The sequence below is a fragment of the Glycine soja genome, chromosome 17, assembly GCF_004193775.1.
Source record: "Glycine soja cultivar W05 chromosome 17, ASM419377v2, whole genome shotgun sequence".
In the NCBI taxonomy this organism is placed as follows: domain Eukaryota; kingdom Viridiplantae; phylum Streptophyta; class Magnoliopsida; order Fabales; family Fabaceae; genus Glycine; species Glycine soja.
This window is the reverse complement of record NC_041018.1, coordinates 3,671,974-3,697,007: the sequence shown is the minus strand read 5'-3', so window position 1 is coordinate 3,697,007 and position 25,034 is coordinate 3,671,974. Positions and strand designations below refer to the sequence as shown.

The 25,034-nt window shown below is 30.0% G+C and overlaps 2 protein-coding genes and 1 long non-coding RNA gene across 3 annotated transcripts; 1 reads left to right on the top strand and 2 right to left on the bottom strand.

The window, feature by feature from the left end:
• Positions 1 to 324: 324 nt before the first annotated feature.
• On the bottom strand, positions 325 to 3,817 carry LOC114393724 (guanine nucleotide-binding protein subunit gamma 3-like). The gene is made up of 5 exons (XM_028355142.1): positions 2,793 to 3,817; positions 2,002 to 2,054; positions 1,832 to 1,876; positions 1,693 to 1,737; positions 325 to 1,016 (listed from the first exon to the last, which is right to left on the bottom strand). The coding sequence occupies exons 1-5, from the start codon at positions 2,943 to 2,945 to the stop codon at positions 626 to 628; spliced, it is 687 nt and encodes a 228-aa protein (XP_028210943.1). The 5' UTR covers positions 2,946 to 3,817; the 3' UTR covers positions 325 to 625.
• A 13,732-nt stretch (positions 3,818 to 17,549) lies between these two features.
• On the top strand, positions 17,550 to 19,245 carry LOC114392913 (protein LURP-one-related 6-like). The gene is made up of 3 exons (XM_028354171.1): positions 17,550 to 18,023; positions 18,477 to 18,707; positions 18,819 to 19,245. Exons 1-3 carry the CDS (start codon positions 17,784 to 17,786, stop codon positions 18,960 to 18,962), a joined length of 615 nt encoding a protein of 204 aa, XP_028209972.1. The 5' UTR covers positions 17,550 to 17,783; the 3' UTR covers positions 18,963 to 19,245.
• A 1,726-nt stretch (positions 19,246 to 20,971) lies between these two features.
• On the bottom strand, positions 20,972 to 22,512 carry LOC114393070. The gene is made up of 3 exons (XR_003662464.1): positions 21,829 to 22,512; positions 21,591 to 21,737; positions 20,972 to 21,497 (listed from the first exon to the last, which is right to left on the bottom strand). It is a non-coding gene; the product is annotated as an uncharacterized LOC114393070 (long non-coding RNA).
• Between the last annotated feature and the right edge of the window lie 2,522 nt (positions 22,513 to 25,034).

Genomic DNA, 25,034 nt, shown 5'->3' with positions numbered 1-25,034 from the left:
GTAGTTCACAGCAATCACTTATTTTCCTGCCGTGCCATTTGATTATTTCGTCGATCATCAACTTTCTGGTAGGACCACTGGGTTTGAAACTTTGAGGAAAAAAAAATCAATGAGACAAAAGAGAAAACATTTTTTCTTTTCTGTTTTCGGAGATAAAACGCTTTATCCTTATCGTGTTTTCAGGAAGCTGACAGGGGTTTTGCATCATGTAAAAAGAACCCAACTGACTTTCGCAATCAAGCTCCATCAAAACGCCAAAGGTTAATAATATATAACACTTGTGCATTAAGAAAATGGAACAAACATTGATTGATTAAACTGATCAAAGCATGCAATCGTAATCAATAGCTATTTTCTTACTATTGCGTCTTTCATTTCACTTGCAACATAACATTGGAGATCGACAACAGCAAAGGATCGAACTTATCTGACCCACAATTACAATACTACATTTGCTTCAAGTATCCATATAGTGCACAATCTAACTTACAACATTTATAACCTTTCTATTTCCAAAATTTATACTCTAGCTATTATGAATGCAATTTTGATAACAAAAGCTTCGGATTTTTTTTTGCTTCTTTTATTTTTTATTTTTTTTGCTTTTCCCTTTGGAAAGCATATACTAGCAACAAAAACAACATGGTCTCCAGCATGACTTTGTACAACAGCAACATGGGCTTACCTTCGGACAGCTTGGGCAAGAGCAAGTGCAGGTGCATTTGCAACTGCAGCAAGAGGGGCAAGATGGACAAGTTGGACACCCAAAATTGCAACTACGTGGGAAAGTACAACAATTTCCAAAACCACAACCCTCTTTACAGCAATTTGATTTGGGGCAAGAGCAACAACAGCTCCACTTTGGTAAGGAGCAGCATTTGATGGGTGGAAGACAACTGCAACTGCAACTGCATGGTTTGCAGTCACAACAGCAGCGTGGCAATTTTAGTTGTAAAGATAACCCTTCACAGCAGCAACAACAGCAGATCCAAGAGAGGTTAAAACAGGGCATGCCACTGCACATAAAAAAAGTTACGGAGTGTTATTCATGAACCATGATAGTTATTAAATAAGGCTTACTATGAAATGAGGTGTTGCTTCAATAAATGGAATTTAACCAGCTTATCAATCATTGTCTGATGGCAACTCCGGTTTATCTCAGATATACACACACCACTGTTGACTGAATGCATCATTCAGCAACACTCCAACGTGTTTGTTTGATGCAGAAAATAAAATGACAAGATAACATGCCATAATCTTTATAATTAGGCATAGCTCAAGAGTGTTGTTCCTTAAAGCTAAACCATAGTGTTCACAGAAAGGGTACCTCTCATTAGTCATTAGTCGTTTTCTTTTTTCAAGAAAATACTCAAATGAAAAAGGGGCATGAGTGGAAAAGAAATTCTTTGCTTGAGATTGATACTTAATCTCTTTCTTGTCATACCTTTTAACAAATAACTGCATGTGTATGCAAAAATAGACTACATAGTATTACATCAGATAGAAAATTTGTGTGATACTGGTAATTACTATTTAATAATAAAAAAAAAAGTCAGCTAGTTATTTGTGTGCGATATCATTATTATTATATAAAACTTGTTTAATCTATTTGCATTGAAGGCAAGTTTTCATACATATGCATACAGTTGATATAAAAACAGAAACAGTAACAGGATAAACAAGTGGTACCAGAGCCACTTCCAGAAGCGACATGACCGGCGGTTCTTCTTGGTTCTGCTTGAAAGAGAAAAAGGCATAAGAAATTAAGAATCTTGATGTTTTTTAAACTAACATATACTGATTGATGAATGATGAAAACAGTTCTTACGAAGGTAACAGGGGATCTGCGTTTGCCATCACATAATCAGCAATCCTGCAATATTGTGGCATTTAATCAGCAAAGAACATTTGGCTAGCAATTTATTACTCAAACATCCGAAGGAATTTCTCTAATTTCATTTCATGGTTTCACAATCTAAATGGCATGTACAAACATACTCTTTGCAGCATCTTGAAGCTGGTTGAAGGCCCTCAACAGATTTTAATTCTTCCTGCTAGATGCAAAATTGTCAGTAAACTTGATTTTAATACCAAAAGATGCCAGACAGAAACTGCACAAACTTAATCCAAATTGGCATGTTTGACTGTACAATCACGGTGCCATCATGTTACAAGTTGCTACTTCTCTAACATCTAATTACTGAGAGGGGATGAGAACAAATAATAATTACACAAAAATGTTTCGCATATGTGAGTGAAAAACCACCCATGCCACTTCATTATTGTTTCCAAACAATCAATCAGCATCCACAGACAAAAGATTCTGACAATAAAAATAACATTTTTAGCAGTGAGGGTTAGCTACCACCTTACATTAACCACAGTAAATGAGTAAATTAATGATCAAAATCAAACCGTTAGAAAACCTCCAAAGGCAGAAGATCACTGGAAGAGGTTATGAATTAGTTGAAAGTTTCAAACACTTCTTTCCAAATTCAAAAAAGAAAAAAAAAGTCACAGTCATAGACAACCTAACTAACTACTCAGGAACCCTGGCAGAGATAAACTCAATAGTTACTATGTTTCATGGTGAAAGCTAAGTAGCGATCACGAAAATGCCACTCCAATTCGCCATCTCTGATCAGTACAAAAAGGCATGTTACAGTCACATTCCCTCCATTTCAAAACCTCAACATTCTCAAAAACCCGAGAGTTGAAGTTCCAGAACGGTGTAAAGGAGGGAAGTGGAATTGAAAAGGAAGCAAAAACGAGAAAAGAAAAAAACCCACCTCGAGAAAAGTGATTTCCCTCTCGAGCATGTGAACCCTGGCGGTTTCACGGCGCTTGCCATACAAATCTGGGTACTCCGGCGGGGACTTAGGAGAGGGTGGAGGCAGAGAAGGGACGGAAGAAGAACGAACGGTGGTGGGAGTAGTGGCCATTGAAGAGAGAGAGAGAGAGAGAGAGAAAGGAAGGTGAAATGGACAGAACAAGAAATGGCAGAGGTAGCAGGCAGTAATAGCAGAAGTCCTTGTTGATGCACTAAGGAAGGGGGCACAAGTAACAGTAATGGTAAGTGACAAAGAAGAAGCGGCAAATGAGGTTAGGTGTGAATACCATACGAAAAGACTGTGGCAGGGGCAGTAAATAGGCCCTCTGACAAGGGATAATTAAGAAACACCCGGAAACCACCCGAAACAGATTAGTAAATTTAAATTAAAAAGCCAAACTTGAATGGAAGGGTTGAATTGAAGAAGAAAAGGAAAAGTAACTGAAAAGAGTGATAATGAGGGTAGAAAGAGAGTCATTATTGTGTACAGGGCACGAGTGGGAGGGGGAAAGAATACATTCAATATTCAATATTAATAAAATAAAATGAGCAAGGGAGAAGAATCTGAGGCTGCGGGTAAGTTTTTGTTTCTGAGAGTGGCACATCTTTTGTGCATGGTGTAAGGTAATAATAATGGTAAAGGGTATTAATTATAAATAGTAAAGACGGCTGAGAGAAAGCGCTGTGACTGCAAGTTTCAGTAAGAACCCATTTAAGCAAAGTTGGGGAGGCTTTGATTGAGATTTTGAGGTTTTGTTTGGGTAAGAGGCGATTTAAATGGGTTGTTTTTTTTCTTTTATTATGTGTTGTGATTTGAAAAACTTTGTTTTTATTTATATATTTTGTTTGTGCTGGTGGTGCAGGCAGCGAGCACTGAGTAGTGTGGCCTGGTGTTGCAGAGAGCAAGCGAAAAGCACGATGGGAATACCTCAGACCGCACGTGACCGCTGCGTAGGAAAGAGAAATCGTTGTGTTTTAGGCGCCACTCTTCGCCCACACGACGAATTTGCCCTGATTTTGAGAACACAAAATATATAAAGCAAGCGCCACTCTTCGGCCACTCTCTCTTATGTTTATTTTTATTTGAATTTTTTTTCATGAAATCATAAACTTTACTTTCTTACATTTTTTTTATTACTATGTGATTGGTAGTATTCACTAACTTTTTTAAAAATTAATTTTTATCTAAAAATCTAACTCATCATTTTTTGTGAAAATTTTTCTTTTAATTACATTTTTTTCATCTACGAGATTTAAATATGAGATCTTACTTGTAATATCATGATTAAATCACATCAAAATTAGAGGAATCTAGATATTGCAATATGAGACTGTATGAATTATTTGATATTACATATATTAACAAGATACATCTATTTTTCATTAGTCTATCAAAGACTTGAAGTAGTTATGATATTGATGACTTTCTGAAAAGTTTATCAAAAAGTGTGTTAATAAGTATAAAACATGCTGAAAAGCCTTGGTTTGTGAGGACTGAAAGTAAGCAAATTGATTTTTGAGATTTTGAAAAGGGTTATTTATGAAAGATTTTGACCAACATGGATGTTAAATGAAGTGTCACCACATGAAATATCTTAGTGTGAGAGTCACTTAAAAGTTGAAAATCAGAAATGTTACATTATTTAAGGAAATTGAGCCTAGTATCCCTTACATCAATGAACCGTAATGAATTATCCTCTTGTGCTTTTAATTTTTAATATTAATTGAATGGTTTAACAAGTTGTAACATAATAGCATAGACCAAATATATATATTGATTTTAATGGTTGTGTAATGATATTGTAAAATAATTTTATATTGTCATCCAATCTTAAATCATTGTTAAAATGAATTTTAAATTTGTTATACATAATAAATTATGATTGAACGATAATATAAAATTATTTTACATATTCTATGCATACTCTATTTTCTCATTATATAAATATTTAAATATGCTCACAACATACATCTAATATATCATCTTATACCTTAATATTAATTCATGATTTAACTTAACTTAATTATCTCTTCCAATTTGTTATTTTTAATATTTTTAGGTTGAACTTGAATTTGAATATAAATTTTTCAAATAAACTATCAATAATTAAAATAAATAATATTTCATAGCATAAATTATTTATCATAAATTTAAAATATATTTTATATCTTAAAAATTATATTTATTACCAATTTTAATTATAATAATAATTTATATTAAATATTTATTTGTTATAAATTATAAATTTTAGTTGTATAAAATAAATATTTATTTCGTATAATGCAAAAAATAAAATGTTAATTAACATTATTTATAAATATTGAATTTTTTTACTAATTATATATATATATATATATATATATATATATTTATTTACATACACTGATAATAAATTCATGAACACACAAGGGTTTCAAAATCTAGTATATATCGACGATAAATGTTAACATTTCCCATCATAAACAAGATATTTTAGGAAATTCCAACAAATATATCTCAATGTAAAATTTTATTATGATAAAATATAATATTTTTTAAACTATTTTGTACACGATTTGTTGGACTAAAATGATTTAAAATTATCGCAAAGAATCATTATTCTTTCGTAATAAAACAATGTTAACTTAAAGTATCTTTGTTTGTCTGTCACTTCTCCACCAATAAAGAAAAGTGGAAAACAATTAGTGTTTTTTTACCTAAAACAATTTGACTCATCTGATTAGATATTTCTTTCGTGTTTTATGTACCTGCCGAATTTAGTAATAGTGTCGATCCTTAAATCATTTTATTGTAAATAATAACATTCAAATTTAATAACAAATGTTATATTCGTAGAGTGAGATCGATAATAAATTCTCTAATGTTTGTTGTTAAGAACAATACTTCCATATGTTAAATTACATCACATATAAAACATATATTTTTCACTTTTATCCTCTAGTTCATTAGCATATACTGGGTGTTCATCTATAATTTTTTTTATTTCTATTGTTCTTAACAACAAACATTGTTTTAGGATCTATAAAAACCCAAAAGTAGAAAAGAAATGAAGAAAGATAAGCAAGAGAAAAGAAGGTAATAAAAGTGTTTTTTTTTTTCAGGGACTAGAAATCTATAGCTTGCGAGAATTCCCACGGGGGGGCTATGGTTGCCTGTGGAGGATGCCATAGGGATAGGGGGCCATGGTCGCCTCTGACAAAAAAAAAATATTTTTTCCAATTTTAAATGAAAATAAATAAATAAATAAATAAAACAAATGTTACTAAGTTGATGTGTTATCTCCCTAGCTTTAAGCGCTTTTCTTTAATGTTTTTATAAGATCATTTATCTTTGCAGGTAAATCTCTTTACATGACTTGCCATGAGACCTTTACGAAAGAAGCTTTGATAATGGGTATTCATCTAATCATCTCACATGTCTTACCTAAAATAAGCTTTTTGTTTTTAAATAGGCAAACTGAATATTAATAACAGCACAAGAAGTGCTAAATTACAAGTAACGATGACCACTGTGCTAAAATGAGCTTATTTATTTGCATGGCACCTTAATTAAGAGTGTTCCTGCACGGAAGGGTTAGTGACTTTCACAACATAAACCATCATCACATTAATAAGAGTTTTCATAGACCCTCAAATATTAGATCTAACTATTTCACCATTAAATTCCATTGTGAATGTCCCTTTTAAAAACATCAATTTTAGTCCTTTGCAAAACAAGGAATGGTCTTCCTAATAAAATAGAAGTGGAATTAGGGAGTTATCCTTCCTCGTATTAAGTACATGAAAAATAGTAGGTAGAACAAAAAGTGATTTATTTGAATTACTTTTCATATTGCTGCACAAACTATAATATTCACATAAACTATTCAGTATCAACTCAATTTCAGATGTTTGGAAAATAAAATGCTTCGTAGAATCTCACACGGCAACTTATGAAAAGCAAAACCATTATTTTGATTTCATGATTCCTCATGTCCAAAAAACAGATTTGGACCGGAGCGACATCAATAATTGATGATTGGTACATGCAGCTTAGATGCATCATTAATGCAAGATAACTTCTTCTCTTCCATATTGTTGTTGTTGTATCCCATCAGCACAGGTTGGTCTTGGATGATTCCATATTAAGTAGTATACCTTGATTGTTTTTTATACAATCACGTATGCGACTTGTCTTAAACCTATTTTGAGCTGTGGGTGGTGAACATAAGGATTTTGATGTTGAAAAATGGCGTACATGTAACTTAATTGATAAAGTTTTAATAATTCGCACACAGATAAAGTTTTAATAATTTTGCTATTTTTATAACATTTTACAAGTTTATATATTGTCATAATATTAGTAATTAATTAATAATTATAACTTCGTATTTGAGTTTTAGAATATAATCCCAAGTCCTAACTTGAAAAAAAGTCAAATCTACGACAAAACAACCCAAGTTCCGATTTGGCGGTACAATAATTCGTAGAGTATCGTCGTTCTAACATTGTTCGCGAAAAATGGAAACGAACAAATGAATGCGTATACTTGTAATCAATCAACTGTCATTCAAGAAAATTCCCCAAATCGTGCGATGTTTTCCGTACGAATCTCAAACTATGCTTGAGGCTCATTTGGTCTTACTATTTTCTTTTAATTACTACCTTCTTTTGTGAATTATAGAATGTTTGGTTTAAGAAAGAAGACGAAGTAAAAAAAAAAAAAAAGAGAACGGAAGTTATTTGATAGATAGGCATGAATGAAAAAAAAATGATAGCGTGAAGAGAGAAAATGAAAGAAAAAAGTGTCACGATTGTATTCTAGCCCCCTTTTTTTTATTTCTCCTTTATTGAACTTTCAATCTGGAATGAAATGATATAGTTTTCTTTTGATTAAAAAATGAATGAAAATAGTTGAAAGATAATAAAAAAATAAGGATTTATAGACAAAAACATAAAATTTAAGATTCTTTGATTTAGATGAAACACAGTGAAAAAGATATAGAATATTTAAATTCAAGTGCTTGAATTATGAGAAAAATATCATTTAAATTACTTTTAATTACGAAAAATAAAATAAATATAATTTAGAATGACTAAAAGAATTTAAAAAATTGAAAGGATAAAAAGAAAAGAAAAAGTTAAATTGTAATGACTAAAAAAATGTATTTAATCCTAAAAAAACAACTGTGTTATTGGTGCCATAATTATAGCGCGAGGGGAGGGGATGACAGAATATGGTTTATTATGATATAAAAAAATAATAGGCTTAATTATTAATTTGGTTTTTAAATTATTTAATTTGGTCTCAAAATTTTTAAAAGATTTATTTTGATTATAAGATTTTAAAAAATGAATCAATTTGTTCTATAAATCTTTTAAATATTTAATTTAGTTCTCAAATTTTTAAAAATAAATCAATTTCATCCTTATATTTTGAAGAACATAAATATCAAATTGAATTATTTAAAATAATTTGAAAAAAAAATTAATTTATTTTTAAAAACTTGACAATCAAAATCAAACTTTTAAAAATCTGACCAAATTAATAGTTAAGCGAAAAGAAAAATTAAGATGCGTGTTAAATGATGTCTATTTTAACCTAGTTGGAACCCATGCTAAATTTGTGAAAAAAGATATGAACGATGTCCGGAAAATTTTGACAACTTTCAGGCTTCAGCTCTCTTTCATGGCAATTGAATAACATCAACCCTCCCGATTTTGAAAGTGACATGGGGTCTCTCTCTCTGCTTGTTACCCACAAGAGGTTTATTTTGTAAACTTAATAATTTATGTATTCTTTCTTTACAAATCCACTCAATTTTGCCAAAAAACTTAATTTGGTGGACCCCATATATTTTGTACGAAATTTACTATTAATTTATACTCAAACGAATGGTGAAAAGGTGATTTTTCTTTCTTTTTCGTGGATAGTCATATTTTGTTCTCTCTTCTTTTGTTGAAAACAAATAGAGTCTTAACTCTTTCCATGTGTTGAAACACTTTTTGTACGTTTCTCCCTCTTACTATAAACAAACCGTGGGTAAAGAAGATCAAAAGGAAAAAAAGTTATATGTATAAAGTGAAATATGTCATAATAAAATATTTTATTCTTTTTATAAAAATAACTTTTATGTGAGTTTTCGGTTCAATTTGAAAGAATTGAAAAAAACAGGAGTCTCGTAAAAATGTTTCATTTCCTCACATTTTTAAGTGATATCAAATTACGAGGGAATGATATTCACCTAAAAACTATAATACAGAAGGAGAGACAATGTAAGTGCTTTTCGTCTATTCTTATTCTTCCGTTTTTTTTTTTTGACAGACTTATTCTATCTTTCATGCCTTCCAACCATGTTAAGGAAAATAACACTAATGTTTTTTTTATATAAAAATTCAGAAATATAATTTTTTTTATTGTAACTAATTTTTTAATATAACTAATAAAAATGAACTTAAATATTTAATGAACTCGGCATAAAATTGTATTCATTTTAGTGATATTATTATTTTTATTTACTTTCGAGTTTGATAATTTGACCTTTCTCTTAATCTATGATTTTTTCGCTAAAAATATTTAAAAAATAAGTATATGTTAAATTTTTTAATTAATTAGATATTTTTAAAAATATATTATTAAAATTAAAACAATAATGACAATAGTATATTATTTAAAATTAATAAATAAAATGAATATTAAAATTTAAAAAATAATATTATAAATTTTAAAGTGAAATATACTTTAAACTCCATCTAACAAATATTATAAATCTATGCATCAATAACATTTAATTTAATTAAAAATTTATAAATCAACTTAAATTATTTATTTAATACACTGATAATATACTAAGATGTATCTAAAAGTGTTTTCCTTCTTCTAAGAATAGAAGGGATAAATTTAGAACTTAATTGGTATGTATTGTTAGTGTAATTTTTTATCTTAGTAATTAATTAAAAATGAATTTAGTATATTTTTTAAATAATAATTAATAAATTTGTTATACATTATAATTTAAAAAGTAATATATTTTAGTAATTAAATTGGTAAATTTAAGGAAACATTATTATGATCGCTAAAAAAAACATTATGATGAATATTTAGAATTTAGTAGAATGAAGGGCCACGCGCAGTGAAGGGGAGTAGCGCGTAAAACGAGGGAGGGGTGGGGCCGGGGCCAGGGCCAGGATGAAACAGACATGTCATCCAAGCACTTGCCGCTCTTTCCCAAAGTTGTTAGGTTATGTTATGCGGCAAAAAGGGTTAAAAAGTTAAAGTGAATAATGACGTGTCTCACTGTTTTGCCGGCGCATTATAGAATCCTCGAAGCAACTCGAATCTAACATGAGCCTGGTGTCCTCAGAATGAAAGCGGTGAATTTTCGTAGTCCGGTAATCAATCATTGTCCGGTTTTTATCTTCATTGAGCTGTGACCTCGACAGCTTCTGGAGACTGCGTACAACGCGCCACGTGCACCAACCTGACACCATCGCTTCTCACCCTCACCCTCACCTTTTAAATAATAAAACAACCTTTAAAAAAATGCTGATACCAAATTACTAGTAAATTGTGAATCATTTGGTAGTTAAATTTTTCAAAATATATCTCTTAATATCATATTTCTTTCAACCTATCATTTATACTTTTGTTTTTAGAATTAATAATAATAATAATAAATAATCATACAGTAGTATTATAAAATATATCATTTTTCATAAATGTATAACATAATTTATATATTTAACAAATATTTATTTATTATAAATTTCAATTATAATATTATTTATATATTCACAATTAATTATTTATTATAAAATTTAATTATATAAATAACCTTTTATCTCGTTGGTTACACAAACTAAAATATTAATTACAATAAACTATAAATACTAAACAACCCACATCATGTATATCATTGTAATAGCAATAAGCAAATCATAACAATTCTCTTTTTTAGATTTAACTAGTTGCAACTTACAAGTAAAAAATTATAATTATTTATTTAAAAATTAATTGGATGTATTTATCCGTTATCTATTATATTATATAAAAAATAAAATTTTATTTAATAAAAAAATTCACATAACAACCTCATATTCATTCAACATTACTTAAATGTAATTAATTAATTCAAAATAATAAAATGATAAATGATAAAATTTTATTTCTAATTACATTAAATTAAAAATTGTTCAAATCAATCAATTCATTAAAATACTAAAATGAACATACATACAATTATGTCACCTTGATTAATAATAATTATGTTGCCCATTCATTATACTACATTCGTTAATTTTTATCTGTTTTTTAAAAGTTATTATGTAAAATTCAAGAAATGCATGTGAAGTTTTCTATTTTTCACTCCACAATAAATGCATAAATTAATTAATTAAAAATTATGTGACAAGTAACAATATAATTGATAAAATAATAATTAATGTGATCTTATATTTTACAAGCGACAGATAAATAGAAATAAAAATAAAAATTCTCCAAAAATACAATAATTAAAATAGTATTGTACAATCACATTATTTTTTTTAGTAATATATGCTGCCAATTCATTAAAATAAACATGTTTTTTTATTCCATTTTATTTAGTTTCAATGCAGAATATGTAGAAGCAAGAAAAACATGTTGATCAATTTTTTGAAGTCATAACCTTACCCAGCGATGACACAGAGTTCATTCATCAACTTGATGTCTCCATTCGGGCACGTGTTGGTGTAATTCAACTCGGCAAATTCATCAAATTTTTTTTATTCCTTTTAGGGTAAATCTTTATCTGTTTCAGTTTTAAAACTTTAATTTAAGTATTCTAATTAATATATTATTATTTTTTAAAAATTAAATAAACATTAATTTGAATCATTTAATTAATTATTAATACAAAATATAACTAATAAATCAACTTTGTTTAAGAGAAAGTCAAAAGAAAGAATATAAGACATCACAAAAGTAAAAAAAAAAAAATCATACATAAATCAACAGTCTCAATAATAATAATTTTTTGAATATCTACTAACATATATTTATTAAAATTTAAACTAAATAATTAATAATAAGTATTTATTTATTACTATTACAGCTTTTTTACTACTTTTAATCAATTATAGTCTTTTATTTTATCTTTCTAAAGTGAATCTCTCACTTTAAAAATGTATAATGCTTCACTTTTAATTTACCACCCAAATTAACTTGCAAAAAAACTTTATAGTAGTATAATTTTCATTGAGATATTGTTTTCTTAATTTTCTTTACTCGTTTTTTCTTGATACATTGCTAATAACTTAACTGCTTTTTAATCAAATTTAAAATGCATTTTTCACACGAAATAAAAATGTCGACGACCACGAACTTTTTTATGATAAATATTTTATTTATTAATCCTAACATCTTGAAAAAAATCGGAAATTAAGATTTGAGCATTTAATTTATCTAACTATGCAAGGTATTCTCGTAGGCGAAAGTAATGTGACTAACCTCTTAGTCGTAAATATTACCTTAGCCTGGAATTTAGCCGTTTATAATAAATTTATGCAACGGAGAAAAATTGTTAAATTGCAATGTGAAATTCGAAACAAAACATGCAACCACAAATAGGGAAGATGGATGGGTGAACACGGAGAAATGGAAATGGTAAACACGTTGTCACTGTGTTTGTGTGCAAGTCTGCAATATAATTAATAAGTATGCCCGTGAAAGGGTCCGAAAAAATCAACTAAGTACTCGAAACAAAACAGGGAAAAAAAAAGCAAATAGTACAGAAGATCGATGATATAAAAAGATAGAATAAGATAAGATAAAAAGCACATACCCAAAGAAAATTACTGAAAAATATTAATGAAAATAAGCTAAAAAAATTTGTGAGGTTTTGTTAGATCTAAACTCTAAACCTTTGTTAAAAATATAAAGTTTGAGTTTATATTTGAAAGAAAACAATAATTATTATGAAGGTTTAGAAAGGTGATGTTTAGTTTGTTAGGTATAAAAAATGAATCTTTTTTTATTTATTTTAAAAAAATTTAATTTCCTATTGGTTTTTATATCTCTTATTTATTACCTTGATATTTAATATTTTTATTATTTTCACGAAGAAGCAATTAAAAGAATGATGTTTAGTAAGATTTTAAAATTAAAAAAATGGGTAATTTAAAGCAAAACTTTTCTTTATAAAACAAAGATAAAAAGTATTTATTAATATTTCATGTTCTTAGTTATTTTTTAAAATAATTCTTAGTTATTGTTATTGGCATGCAAAAATAACGTAACGTTGAATTTTGGTTAACCGAAATTAAGCTGGGAGACTTAATTATGTAAAAGCAGAATAACCTACTACTTATTTATTTTTCCATTTACCAAATTTAATTTGATATTTTTAGGCTAAAATACAGTTTTGTTTTTCTTATTTTTCTTTATCCACAATTTCAGTTTTCTTAGTAAGAAATAGAAACATTTAGTTTATCATTTTTCAAAATTAGAAAATTTGTTGATACCATCCAATTTAACGTTTTGACCATTAAGTTTTTAACATTGACTTATAGTTGACAGAGTTCATTTTATGGGATATTTTATTACTACTTTTTTTCTTTGATAGTCGTGATTTGATTACTTTATTTTTTTGGTGGTCATAGTTTTTCTAAAGTAAAAATTAGAAAAATTAATAAAATGCTTATATGTTTAAAATAATTATTTATTAAATTGAATTATTTAGTAATTAATAAAAAATTTCAAAAAGTATAATTGTTATACTGACATATCACTTAAGACACTATCAATGTTAGTAACTTAGTATGGACTGACACTAATTTAGATGATAAGATTAAATTTTTTAATTTTTAAAAATGAGAAGACTAAATATTTTTATTTTTAAACAAAGAAGCTAGTTTTGTGAATTGAGAAAAATAATTAATAGGAATAAAATTATATTTTGCATATTTTTAAAATGGAACCTGAGCTCAATAATTTGTATCAGTCAAATTAATAGGCGTTGGTATTGGCACTACTTTTTAATTGGCCATAGTTTTAGCTACAGAAGTATTTTATTAATTCAATATTTTGAAAAATTTGATATACAGACGTAAAAATTTCATATTTTTAGAGACGAGAATTAGCGACGGAAAGTCCGTCTCTAGATTTGTTAGCTCCGTCCCTGCATGATCTAAACAGTATCCGAGACAGATGTTTGTGACGCTCATATCCCGTGTCTAATTAATGTTAACTGAATCCATCTCTACGTGAGAATTTCAAATTTTAAAATTAATATATTAGAGACGAAAATATTCCGTCTCTATTTTTTCAAAAATTTATTTTTGAAGAATTGTAGTTTAAAAATATCAAATCAGATTAAAAATTTCTTAAGATTTATGAGCAATGTTATATATATTGCGCCCAGAGTTATGATGATTCCATTTAAATATTTATTATATAGTGTTATTGATTGGAAAAATATATATGTCCTGGAGGAAAAACTGAAATTTTAACAGGAGATTAAAAATATTATCAATAGTACATGATCTTGCCTCCGTTGCTAAATATAAGAAAAAAATTATAATATTTTTTTTGTTTTTAAATATAAGAAATATATGATTACTTTCAAATGCATTAATTGAAAATTTTATTTTATATATTTATTTATTATAAATATTATTAATGAGATAAGTCATACATATTAGTGAAAAAATTATCTCTTAAAAAATGAGTAGTGTCATTAAATATAAAAATTACTTAAATATTTAATTCAGTGAATATCTTTGAAATAAAATTTAAATTTATGATATTATTAATTAAAGTTAACCAACTTAATTATTTTTATTGGTCATGATGTTTAGGTATTTGTTTCTTATGAATAGGAAGGTAGATACATATTTTAAGCTTAAGTATAATTTTGGTCTCCTCGTTTAAAAATAGATACATTGATCTCCTATTTTATAAATTATGTAATATTAATCAAATCCTTATTTTAGCCTATATTTTTATTGATATTTTTCTTATATTTTACATTTTAATTTTGGTTGAATTGAATCTTAGCCTTGACGTATCATTTTTTTCTATTATTTATGATATGATCACTTCAATTAATTACCCAACTATTTTTTATTCTTAATTATTATGAATTATTTTAAATTTAATTATAAAATAAAAAATTCTTACTTTTAAGTACTATTTTTCATAAAACTATTTTAAGTGATAAACTTAAATATTATTATAATATTTATATAAATATATAAAAAATATATTTTTTTCAATATTTTACTTGTTAAATATAATATACGACAAACTTTAAATATACTAGTATTTATTACATTTTATAACAAAATATACAATTATATTAAAAGATAAAATTTTAAAAAATTAATATTAGTGAGTAATTATATATATGTATATATGTATATATTATGCTAATATAACTTTATAAATTTTCAATTTTAAAATGTATTTTATAGATTAATTTTTTATAGACCACCATGAAAGGGCGTCATGGAGCTTATTAAGAAATAATCTAAAAACATATATTGCTGAAGCATGAGCATATGAAAAAAATGTGAATTTAGACCGGCATCTATCCATAATTTCAAATAATGTTTATATAATTTATATTTAAATTATACAATTTACAAATTAAAAATTTACTCTGTGCCATACAAATATTAACAAGCACTATAATAGTTAACACTTACCTAATATTTTCTTATGAACATACACCCTACGTAGTAGGTACTTTCTGGTTTCACGTTAAATGTTTTCTATCAAATGTATATATTTTATTAACCCAAATCATGTAGATGATAAAATAAAGACTAAATTACACTTGTATTCCTTAATATTAGAGTTTATTATACTTAATTTTATTTATTTTTTATCATACATAAGACTCTCTTGTGTTTTTATTATCCATTACACTGTTATCCCTTGACTCACTAATATTATCAAAGATAATGAGAAAAAGGAAAAAGTGAAGATCTAGTGGTGTAACCTTCACATCCTTAACCCCGATGAAGATGACATTGTTGTACTTGATGAAACAGTGTTGAGCTTCAATATGCCGTCAGAGGAGGTGAAGCAAAGGTTGGCAGGATGGATACCTGCATGCGACACATAATTAGAGCATTGATCATTGGTGATGTTGTCGCGACACTGGAAGAGGTCGTAGACGGCGTCAGAGGAGGCGGAGACGTGAAGTTGTTGTGGTTGACGAAGGCGACGAAGTTGACGAGGGAGGTGAGGAACAAGTTGACGGTATTTTCGTAAGCGAAACCTGACCTGAATTGAAAGTAGACTTGCATGAGAGTGATAGGAATTCTTAGAACATTTCACAAAAAATTAACACCATTAATAACAATAATTATTTAGAAAAGACAAAAAAAGTTAGAGAAAAAATACAAATGTAATAAATACTAACTTTTTCCAGAAGAACAAATCTAATTTACTCTAAAATAAATTTATATACTCTTTGAACCGGAATTTCGTTATTGGAGTTATTGACTATTATTTGTCTCCTCCTTTGTAAAAAAATTAAGAAAAATTGACAATAAATAATGATGACATAATTAAAACGATAAATATTTGATGACACATAGCAATGTCTTCTCGTGCTATAGCCTATAGGATCCCCTAATGAATATGTTATGATTAAGACACATGATGTCCTTATCCAATAAAATTAAGGTGTTTTAATTACTAATATACACGTGGTCCAGGGTATAGAATTAGATAATAATTCCTATTATCCAAAAAAGAAGATAATAACTGAAAAAGGCAAAAAGCAGCCAACTAAAATACCCTAAAAAAACACACCAAACAAGAGCAGTTAACGTGGCACATACGCAAGAATCCCGTCAGCCCAATGCATTAGAATTAGACAACCGTATGCAAGAATCATACATATGGTTCAACATTATTCCAAAAAGAATGGATCAAATCGAGTAGGGTTGCTCTCGTTGTCCGATCCTATTCTAGGGATTACACATTTTCTTTTACATAAAAAGTTAAATTCACATTCTACTTTTCTTCCTATAAGATCATACGATAATAAACAATTAAAAACAAAATCATACAATTTCAAAAGTGTAAAAACAACATTACAAGACAAACGACGTGCTCAACACAAGTTCCCCTATATATCAAAGCACACCTCTCGTATATTGCACTCATCCCCTCTTTGCAGCAGCCTAAGGCTACACACACCGAATCTCTAAAGTACAGAAACACTAGCTATTTTGAAAATCACTTGCTAACTAGTTTCCTTTTCTCCTCGTCTGTGCCGAATAAAATCTTTTTAAGTTTTAACACACATATGGGACCAATGAAATCCCGTTTGGGAAACTAGCTAGTCATAATGAAATCCACTAGGGCACGCTAGCCTACACACATTTTCATATACGCCTTTTTTTGGTTTAAAGGGAGGGGGCTAGCGGCTAGCCACACTTTCTTAACAATATTTTGTATTCGTGATCATCACGTACCATATCAACCCGTGTCATGCAATTATGATAATGTCATTCACACATAGTAGTATAATCTTGCATATATTTTTATATTGATTTTATCTAAATCATTATCTTTATAATAATAATTTTAAAAAATAATTAAAATGTGATATTTAATCAATATATTTTTACTATATTTTTTCATTAAAATTAAGAATTCAACAAAATTGTTTTCATATTGGTGATCACAAGGTAGTTAAAAGTGGCGTATCATTTTCGCATAATAAATAAAGCCAAACTTTGTATCTCCTCCACAAGCTATCTCAATCCAAGACTCGTAGAGATTCTTCCACTTCCTACCTCTACCTCTGAACTTGCCAAACCCTCTTTTTAACAAAGACAAAGGAGTCAGAGAAGGGAGAGAAAACTTGATCGTTTTTGTTTTGTAGAAACAACTTGGTATAGTTAATAATAATATTTGAGGAGATCGAGAGAGCAAAGACAAAGTTTGTAGTTTGTAAGTACAGAGAAAGATCACATGATTGCGAAGACAAACACGATTATGCCTATCATTGGCAAACTGTACTGTTCATCGTCTGAGACGGTGCTTGTGGTGAGGAGGAGGCCACACGTGGTGAATGGTGGGGGTTTTGTAGTCATGGATTGTAGTGCCCAGAGGGTTGTGTTCAGGGTCGATGGTTGTGGTGTTCGTGGCAAAAAGGGAGACTTGATTCTAAGAGAAGGAGATGGAGACGCTTTGCTTCTCATGCGTCGAATGGTATATTTATTTATTCATTTTATTGCATTTTGCATGTTACGTTACAAGTTTGTATATGTATTCTAAATGTAAAACAAATCAATTCATAAGTATGCCATTTTAGTGTGAAGTTAGAAATTTAATCTTTAAGTGCATGTTTGGATGTCTGTTGTAAAAATATCTCCACTTTTCCTTTTGTATTTTGTTTGAGTTGAACTATTGGATTTGATTTTGAAATTCGTGCACATCAACTTAGATGGCAAACCAAACATGCTCTAAGTATGTATAAAAAAATATATGATAGGAATTCCGAAGGAATTAGTTGCTAGCTGTCGGTCAGGAATATATGGGGACCCCAAGTATTATATATATTTGTGTTTTATATAATCTTTGATTTGAGGTTGAGTGATTGAGTTTCATATTAACATAGGGAAAGGTTGCAGTTTGGTTAATTTAACATTTTCAAGTGTGCAGGGAGGCATGGTTGAGGCCTTAAGCATTTACAAGAAGTGGAAATGCTACAGCTTGGACTACGAAGGATCTCGGAAGCTGGTTTTCAGCTTGAGAGAACCCAATTCTTGTTTGGTTAAGAACAATGCAATCAGAATCTTCACTAGGAACAGAGGCCGTGACTTTAAGATCAGTGGCTGTTTCCCGGATAAGTGTTGTAGCATTGTTGACTCTAAAGGCAACGAGGTAGCACAGGTACTCCTAAAAATTAATTTGTTTGAGTTGAGAATTATATATTTACAACATGATTATAAAAGTAACATTAAGTTGTTATTTGAATGTGTTGGTTGATGATTTATTTATTAGGTGGGGATGATGAAGGAAGTGGAGGAATTGATTGAAAGCAAGGATTTGTACCATGTGGTGGTGAATCCTGGGATGGATCAAGCTTTTGTTTTCGGAGTCATCGCTGTCCTTGATTACATTTATGGCGAATCTACCCACCGCTAAATCCAAAACTCTACTGAGAATGTGCTCTGAGTTTTGTGTTTTTCTTTTTTGGTGTGTAGGATCACTCTTTCTCCTATCACACAGGCATATAAATGGGGATTGAAGATTTTCTAAAGAAGAAAGGGATCATCAACTTGTCTAGAATCAATTTTCTAAAGTTGTATATTACGAAGAAATGTGGCTATTAAGGCATTTTCCCTTATAATAAAGGGATTTGTCTTGTATAAATGTATAATAATGATCAGTGTGATTTGTTACCTATAAAAAAAGTGCTTTCACCCAACCGTTTAATCTTTTAAGATAGTTACTTAAGGACATGATAGAAGAGTCTTCAAGATCATACGATTTAGCATTGAATTCTAGCCTTTCATTTTTTTCTTCTTCCAATTAAACGTTAACTTTTACTAGTATTAATTCATTCTTATAGACTGATATCGAATATCCGTGAGACTGAATTCATATTTGTGAAGTTGGATTGGTGAAGAATGGTAGCTGCTACCTGCTAGTTAACGGTTTGAAAATGAAGTACTGCTTAATTTATTATTACGCACGGATTTGACAAAGTTGGTTTGAACATGCGTGTACTTAATTTGATGCTAGTAATGTATTGCTACATCCCTGTTTTCATGTTGAATAAAATATTCTCTTTATTTACCTCATGCGTGTACTTAATTTGATCCAAGGTATATTGCTACATCAATATTATCGTGTTGAATGAAATATTCTCTTTATTTATCTTTCAAACAGTGGCTGCTGATTGCGTAAATAATTTAGTCTATCTCTTACACCGAGTGACTAATTAAATTGATTTTCTGGATTTTTTTTAAAAGGTAAAACGAAATATATTATTAAGAACAAAACTCAGCTTTAGCACAAGTAGTGCAAAAGCCAAGCCAGCAAGTGTAACAGATACAAAACACTAGCTCATCAACATGGGAAAAGCATTACATAAGCACCTACTAATGCTACCAACACAGAAACCTTCTTCTGTAACTTAATACCCTCCATACAGCTCAGTTATACATGCACAACTTAAACTTGAATTGAACACACCCAAGCATTGAGTCACATCGAGATTTTATTGAGCCAAGTCCACCAAGAAGGCAAGCTTAATTTGATTGCCAGCAGTAACTAACTGTAAGGCATTTTATGGATAATAGGAGACAATAGCAATTTATGTAAGAAGGATAACAGCAAGATTGACTAAATTCCACACCAAGGGATTGCCGTATTTTTTGATTGCAATCATCCCAAAATCATATCAATATTTTTAATAGAATGTCTGATAAACCAAACTATTTATAAGAAGCATAAAGGACAAAAAAGTACTACATTTTTTTTAAGAGAAAGCTACCAAATCTTCTTTAAATCTCTAATGACAAGAGGATGACAAGTTGGAGAAAGGACTGGTTGTAGTATTGGTGACTAATGACTAGAAAACAATTAACAAAGAAAAATTAAAGAATAGTGGATCTCAGTAAAATCAGCTTTAAAGTCATAGAGAAAAGAGACGTTAGAGTATACTATTGTGAAAGAAATTAAGACGTGGATCTTAGCCGTTGATGTGGAGACCAGACAATCACCATACTTATATTCCAATAAAAACATCTTACCCTTTTCTATTCAGTTGATATATGTACACAATATTATACCCATTTCACCTTTCCACGATACAATGGGTTTGTTTGATCAGTAACCAAGCGTCAAACAAGCAGTTCGCACAAGCGTCAATTGCAGTGCTTGATATGCTGTTAGGAATTAGGATTCAACCTTATTTCTCAAAATTTGTGAGTTGACTTTCTGATAGCATGTGTGTCTTAATCAAATTTGGACCGAAATTAATTTCTTACATATGATAACTTAATCTTTTCAATACAAAAGGATTGAACCACACTTCACTGTATATATATGGCTATTTGCTATACAAGTAAAAAGGATCACTTTAAACAAACAGGTACAAATTTGATCTTTGGGTGTGTGAGAAAACTTATGAGAGAGAGAAAAAAATAAAACATGACAAACATTACAGACATTAATTTATAATTAACCCCGAAAGCTGCCATAAGGCCACAATAAAACTAACAATTCCAGAGAATGAACAGAATCAGACGTAATTCACAAATACTCATCAGTAAAGAAACACATAGATTATAAACAAAACAAGTCAATATCCTTGAGTTTACGTCAATATCCCAGAGGTTACTAATGTAAAGATGGCCAACAAGGAACGGTTTGCAACTGGTCAAATGTAAACTATTTAAATAAAAGTTTACAAGTTGCAGAACACCTTGTGCAGGAGGATAAGTTTTCAATCATTTCAAGCTTCTCCCCTTCGTTTGAACTAGTGTTAGTGCAAATTGTCATGGTCTGCAAATGACTTGCATTCTGCATAATATATCTTGCAAATTGAAACTCACCTTTTGAGCCCACATAATTGGTAAGACGGCATGTTTTAAGGTGTAATGAAACGCACGTGGGAATAGACTGTGGGTATGACCAATCTGATCCCTCGTTAGCATGTAGTCCTAGATCCTTCTGTTAACAAACAACAAGCCTAGAATAAAATAAAATTGATAGAAGTATGTGAAGAAAGGATGAAAATAGAAATCGTGCTTAAACTAATCAAACCTTATCAATGACAAGAATTTGAAGCTTGGGGCAATGCTACAGTACTTTCAACAATTTAAGCCGCTCGCTAGCACGCTCCAAATCCAAATAGCCAAATTCAATGTGAGTTAAATTGTGAAATTCAGGCATGTAGTATTGAAGATATACCTGCAAGGGTTACATCAAAACAATAATCTGTCAGTATCAGAATCCCCTGTTATTCTTGAAAAAGCGGAAAGTAATGACATAGAAATCTCACACATCGTATCCAATCTATGCTCATAAACTCAACATTGTTAACAACTTCTAATGGAACCACAGCATCGGGTTTATGGATATGGGCTCTGACCAACTTGGGCAATGTTTTAAACCGAGCTTGAATTCCTTCCATATCATCATAAAATTCATCGCCATGTTCATCGTAAATACAGCCTAAATTCTCCGCATTCAAATCCTCAAGATTAGGACACCCACAAAGAAGCTCAGCAAAATGCATAGCACTTAAGCAAGGCAGAGGGTAAACCAATTATCCAAGGAACACAGGAGAACACGCGGCGTCCGCGAGCCATGCTTTGACATCGGCGGGACTGTAACGAGAAGAGCGAACACAGTGGCGGAGTCTTTTGAGGGGTTGGTCCAAATGGAAATAGCTCAGCTTGAGGTAGCTGTGTTCTTCTAAGTCGAGAGTGGGAACTGAGCGCCAGAGAGGCTCCCATCGCTTGGAGAGAACGCTGTTTGCAACAACTTCTTTGGTTGAGACAAAGATAGAATGTTACACAGAACTGCGTCTGCCAAACAACTGATCATATCGGCCATTTTTTTATGTTGAAGTGAAACAACAAAGCAATTTTATTGCCAAAATCAATCTCCTTCTCTCCCCTGACAGACATCAAACCCTAAAAACCCCAATCCTTGCATTCCTCGCTCAAACTATTGCTACTCCATTTTATTACGAGAAATTTCATTTTTTGTTTGACATAATTATTATTTTACTCTCTAAATTATTTTAAATTGTTTAATTTGATTTTTAAAATTTTAAAAGCTTTAGTTTGATCTTTCAATTTTTACAATTACTTCAATTTAGTCCTTTATATCGAATTGGATTGATGCCGTCAAGATTACACATTCCAATGACTTTCTTTTACGAATAATAATTCCTCATTATCTGTAAAATGCCATGAAAGTGGAAGAACAAAGATAACTATTGTGTGTAATTGAAGGATCGTGTTGCGTGTCACCTATATAGGTTTCTTATTGGTCGACTAATAACGACCTGAGTGGTTACTGTTAAGACAAAGTCCCTCGAGAAGCTAAATGTTTTAATGGAAAACAATTATAAAGCACGAAAAACCAAAGTGATTGTGAACTTAGCTATTAATGGTTTCTTTTGAATATCAGAACTTGTATATGATTAGATACATGATGCTGAGGAATAACTTGAGTTGTGGATAGATATCAGAAGTTACATGTGACTTAAGGATTATCAGTAATAAGCTTATAACTAAATGTGACAATGAGTTTTTTTTTTATTAGTTTTTTTTTTATCAGTAATAATAGGATTGAACGAAGTTCATTTATATATACTATTGGAAACTAAATCACAGATTCCGCGGCACCAAAGAGAGGTGAGATCGTGACACAGATTAATTGGTGAAGCATTAAGGGCCAAATTTGACTCTATGAGTAGTCTAGTGTTGCTTGAGACAGGAAAAATTCTTTCAGTATATAGTTTGACAGAATACAAGTTTATCTAGTCACATACTGCCTATCTGCAAGAGAAGATGATTATGTGAAAGTTTATCTTTCATACATAGCGTTTGCTTTAACCTATCAAACTATCTCCGAATGGAAATCTATGATATGTGTGATTATGCTGTTGGGCTAAGCAGACAGCTGAATGGATCAATTATATCATCAGACCATAAGAATTATTTATAATATGTTGATGCTAAATTTTTACTTTACAACCCCTGTAGTGAGACAGCTACTTGAAGTATTTACAGATACACTTTTGTTAATTTTTATACTACTTTCTCTCCCGATTGTTCTGAGTTTAAGTTCTCTTCTGCATGTTTCTTTACTGGTCCAGATCATATGATGTTTGAGATTATAATATTTAAGCTGTGATTACTTACTGATGTGAGGTATAAACTTCAACTATATTGCATGCATTGTATTTTTTTATATCTCAGGTATGAAAACCACTAGGAATTGTTGGTGTTATCATGGCCTTCAACTTTCATGTGCTGTTCTACATATACTTGGTCCTTCCTGGGACATAACGTTATAATCAGGTTATATAATTAAACCAATTAAATGGGTTATGTAGGTTTCCACTCTATGTTAAAAGTTCTGTATGCTACCTGAATGATGCTTGGTTTAGTTTCCTAAAGTAAAGTGAAGCGTCCTCCTCTTTTTTCTTTTATAATGATTCCAGCCTTATTATAGTCCCTATTTTATGATATTTGATATATGATGCCCTAAAACATGACCTCTCTTCCTGTGCTACTACCTCCACGTATCATGCGCTGTGTAATCATATATGTTGCCATAATCCTCATCGCACTTACCAGAGAAAAAGAAAAATAGAAAGACACTACATAGAGATATTTTGTATAAATTTACTTGATTCTGTATGATTTGAATATTATAATCTTTGCTATTGAGTTGATAATGATGCCTTCCCTCGTATAGGTGGGATAATGGTCCAGCAAACAGTAAATGAAATATTTGGCAAATTCTTGCTTGAGTTAAGTGGTAACAATGTAATAGTAGTACGTGGTGGGTGATCAACGTTGCACATCCTATCGTAGATTGATCATTGGTAACAACCATTGAAAATTTTGAATTTCTTAATTCATATGTGAATTTAATGAAGGTATGCATATTCATCTATTTTAGCTTTCTTAGACTACAGTTTCTTCATGAGAGTAATTACGCAAATGTAGTTGATCAACTTATTGAAGTCTACAAACAAGTTAAATTGATGACTTACTGGAGACGAGGACTTTAGTTGAGCCCTTACAGACATGCATTTCAGTGGAAAACCAATTATCAAATCTGAGGCATGTATCTTCTTGTTACTGTGGAAAAAAAAAAAAAACTAATGTAATCTAGTGCTAGAAGGCTCCTTGCTATGCAAAGGTATGTAGGAGGGTCATGTATGCAGTTTTACCTTTGCATATGCAAACAGATTGTTTCCGGACCCATGACCAAAGGGTCTGTAACTTTACCGTTGTTACAATCTTCTAGTTACATGCTGCAGGTGTTTAACCTTCCAATAGGTAATTGGTAATTGTATGCCTTTTCTCTGATATGATTAAAGTTAGTATTTTGTGGAGATATAAGGTTGGCCCAGTAGTAGTTAGGGAAGGGTGAAGAGAGAAGGGAGGAAAGAGAGGTTGTGGGTTCAAATCACCCAACTAACATTTATAACAAAACTAACATTTACCGATAAAAATAATG

Coding starts and splice junctions, on each gene's coding strand:
- LOC114393724 (XM_028355142.1), bottom strand. CDS start 2,945: ATGGCCACTACTCCCACCACCGTTCGTTCTTCTTCCGTCCCTTCTCTG. Junction 2,055..2,792: donor GGGAAATCACTTTTCTCGAG/GTGGGTTTTTTT, acceptor TGCATCTAGCAG/GAAGAATTAAAATCTGTTGA. Junction 1,877..2,001: donor GCTTCAAGATGCTGCAAAGA/GTATGTTTGTAC, acceptor ACAATATTGCAG/GATTGCTGATTATGTGATGG.
- LOC114392913 (XM_028354171.1), top strand. CDS start 17,784: ATGATTGCGAAGACAAACACGATTATGCCTATCATTGGCAAACTGTAC. Junction 18,024..18,476: donor TGCTTCTCATGCGTCGAATG/GTATATTTATTT, acceptor TCAAGTGTGCAG/GGAGGCATGGTTGAGGCCTT. Junction 18,708..18,818: donor AAGGCAACGAGGTAGCACAG/GTACTCCTAAAA, acceptor TTTATTTATTAG/GTGGGGATGATGAAGGAAGT.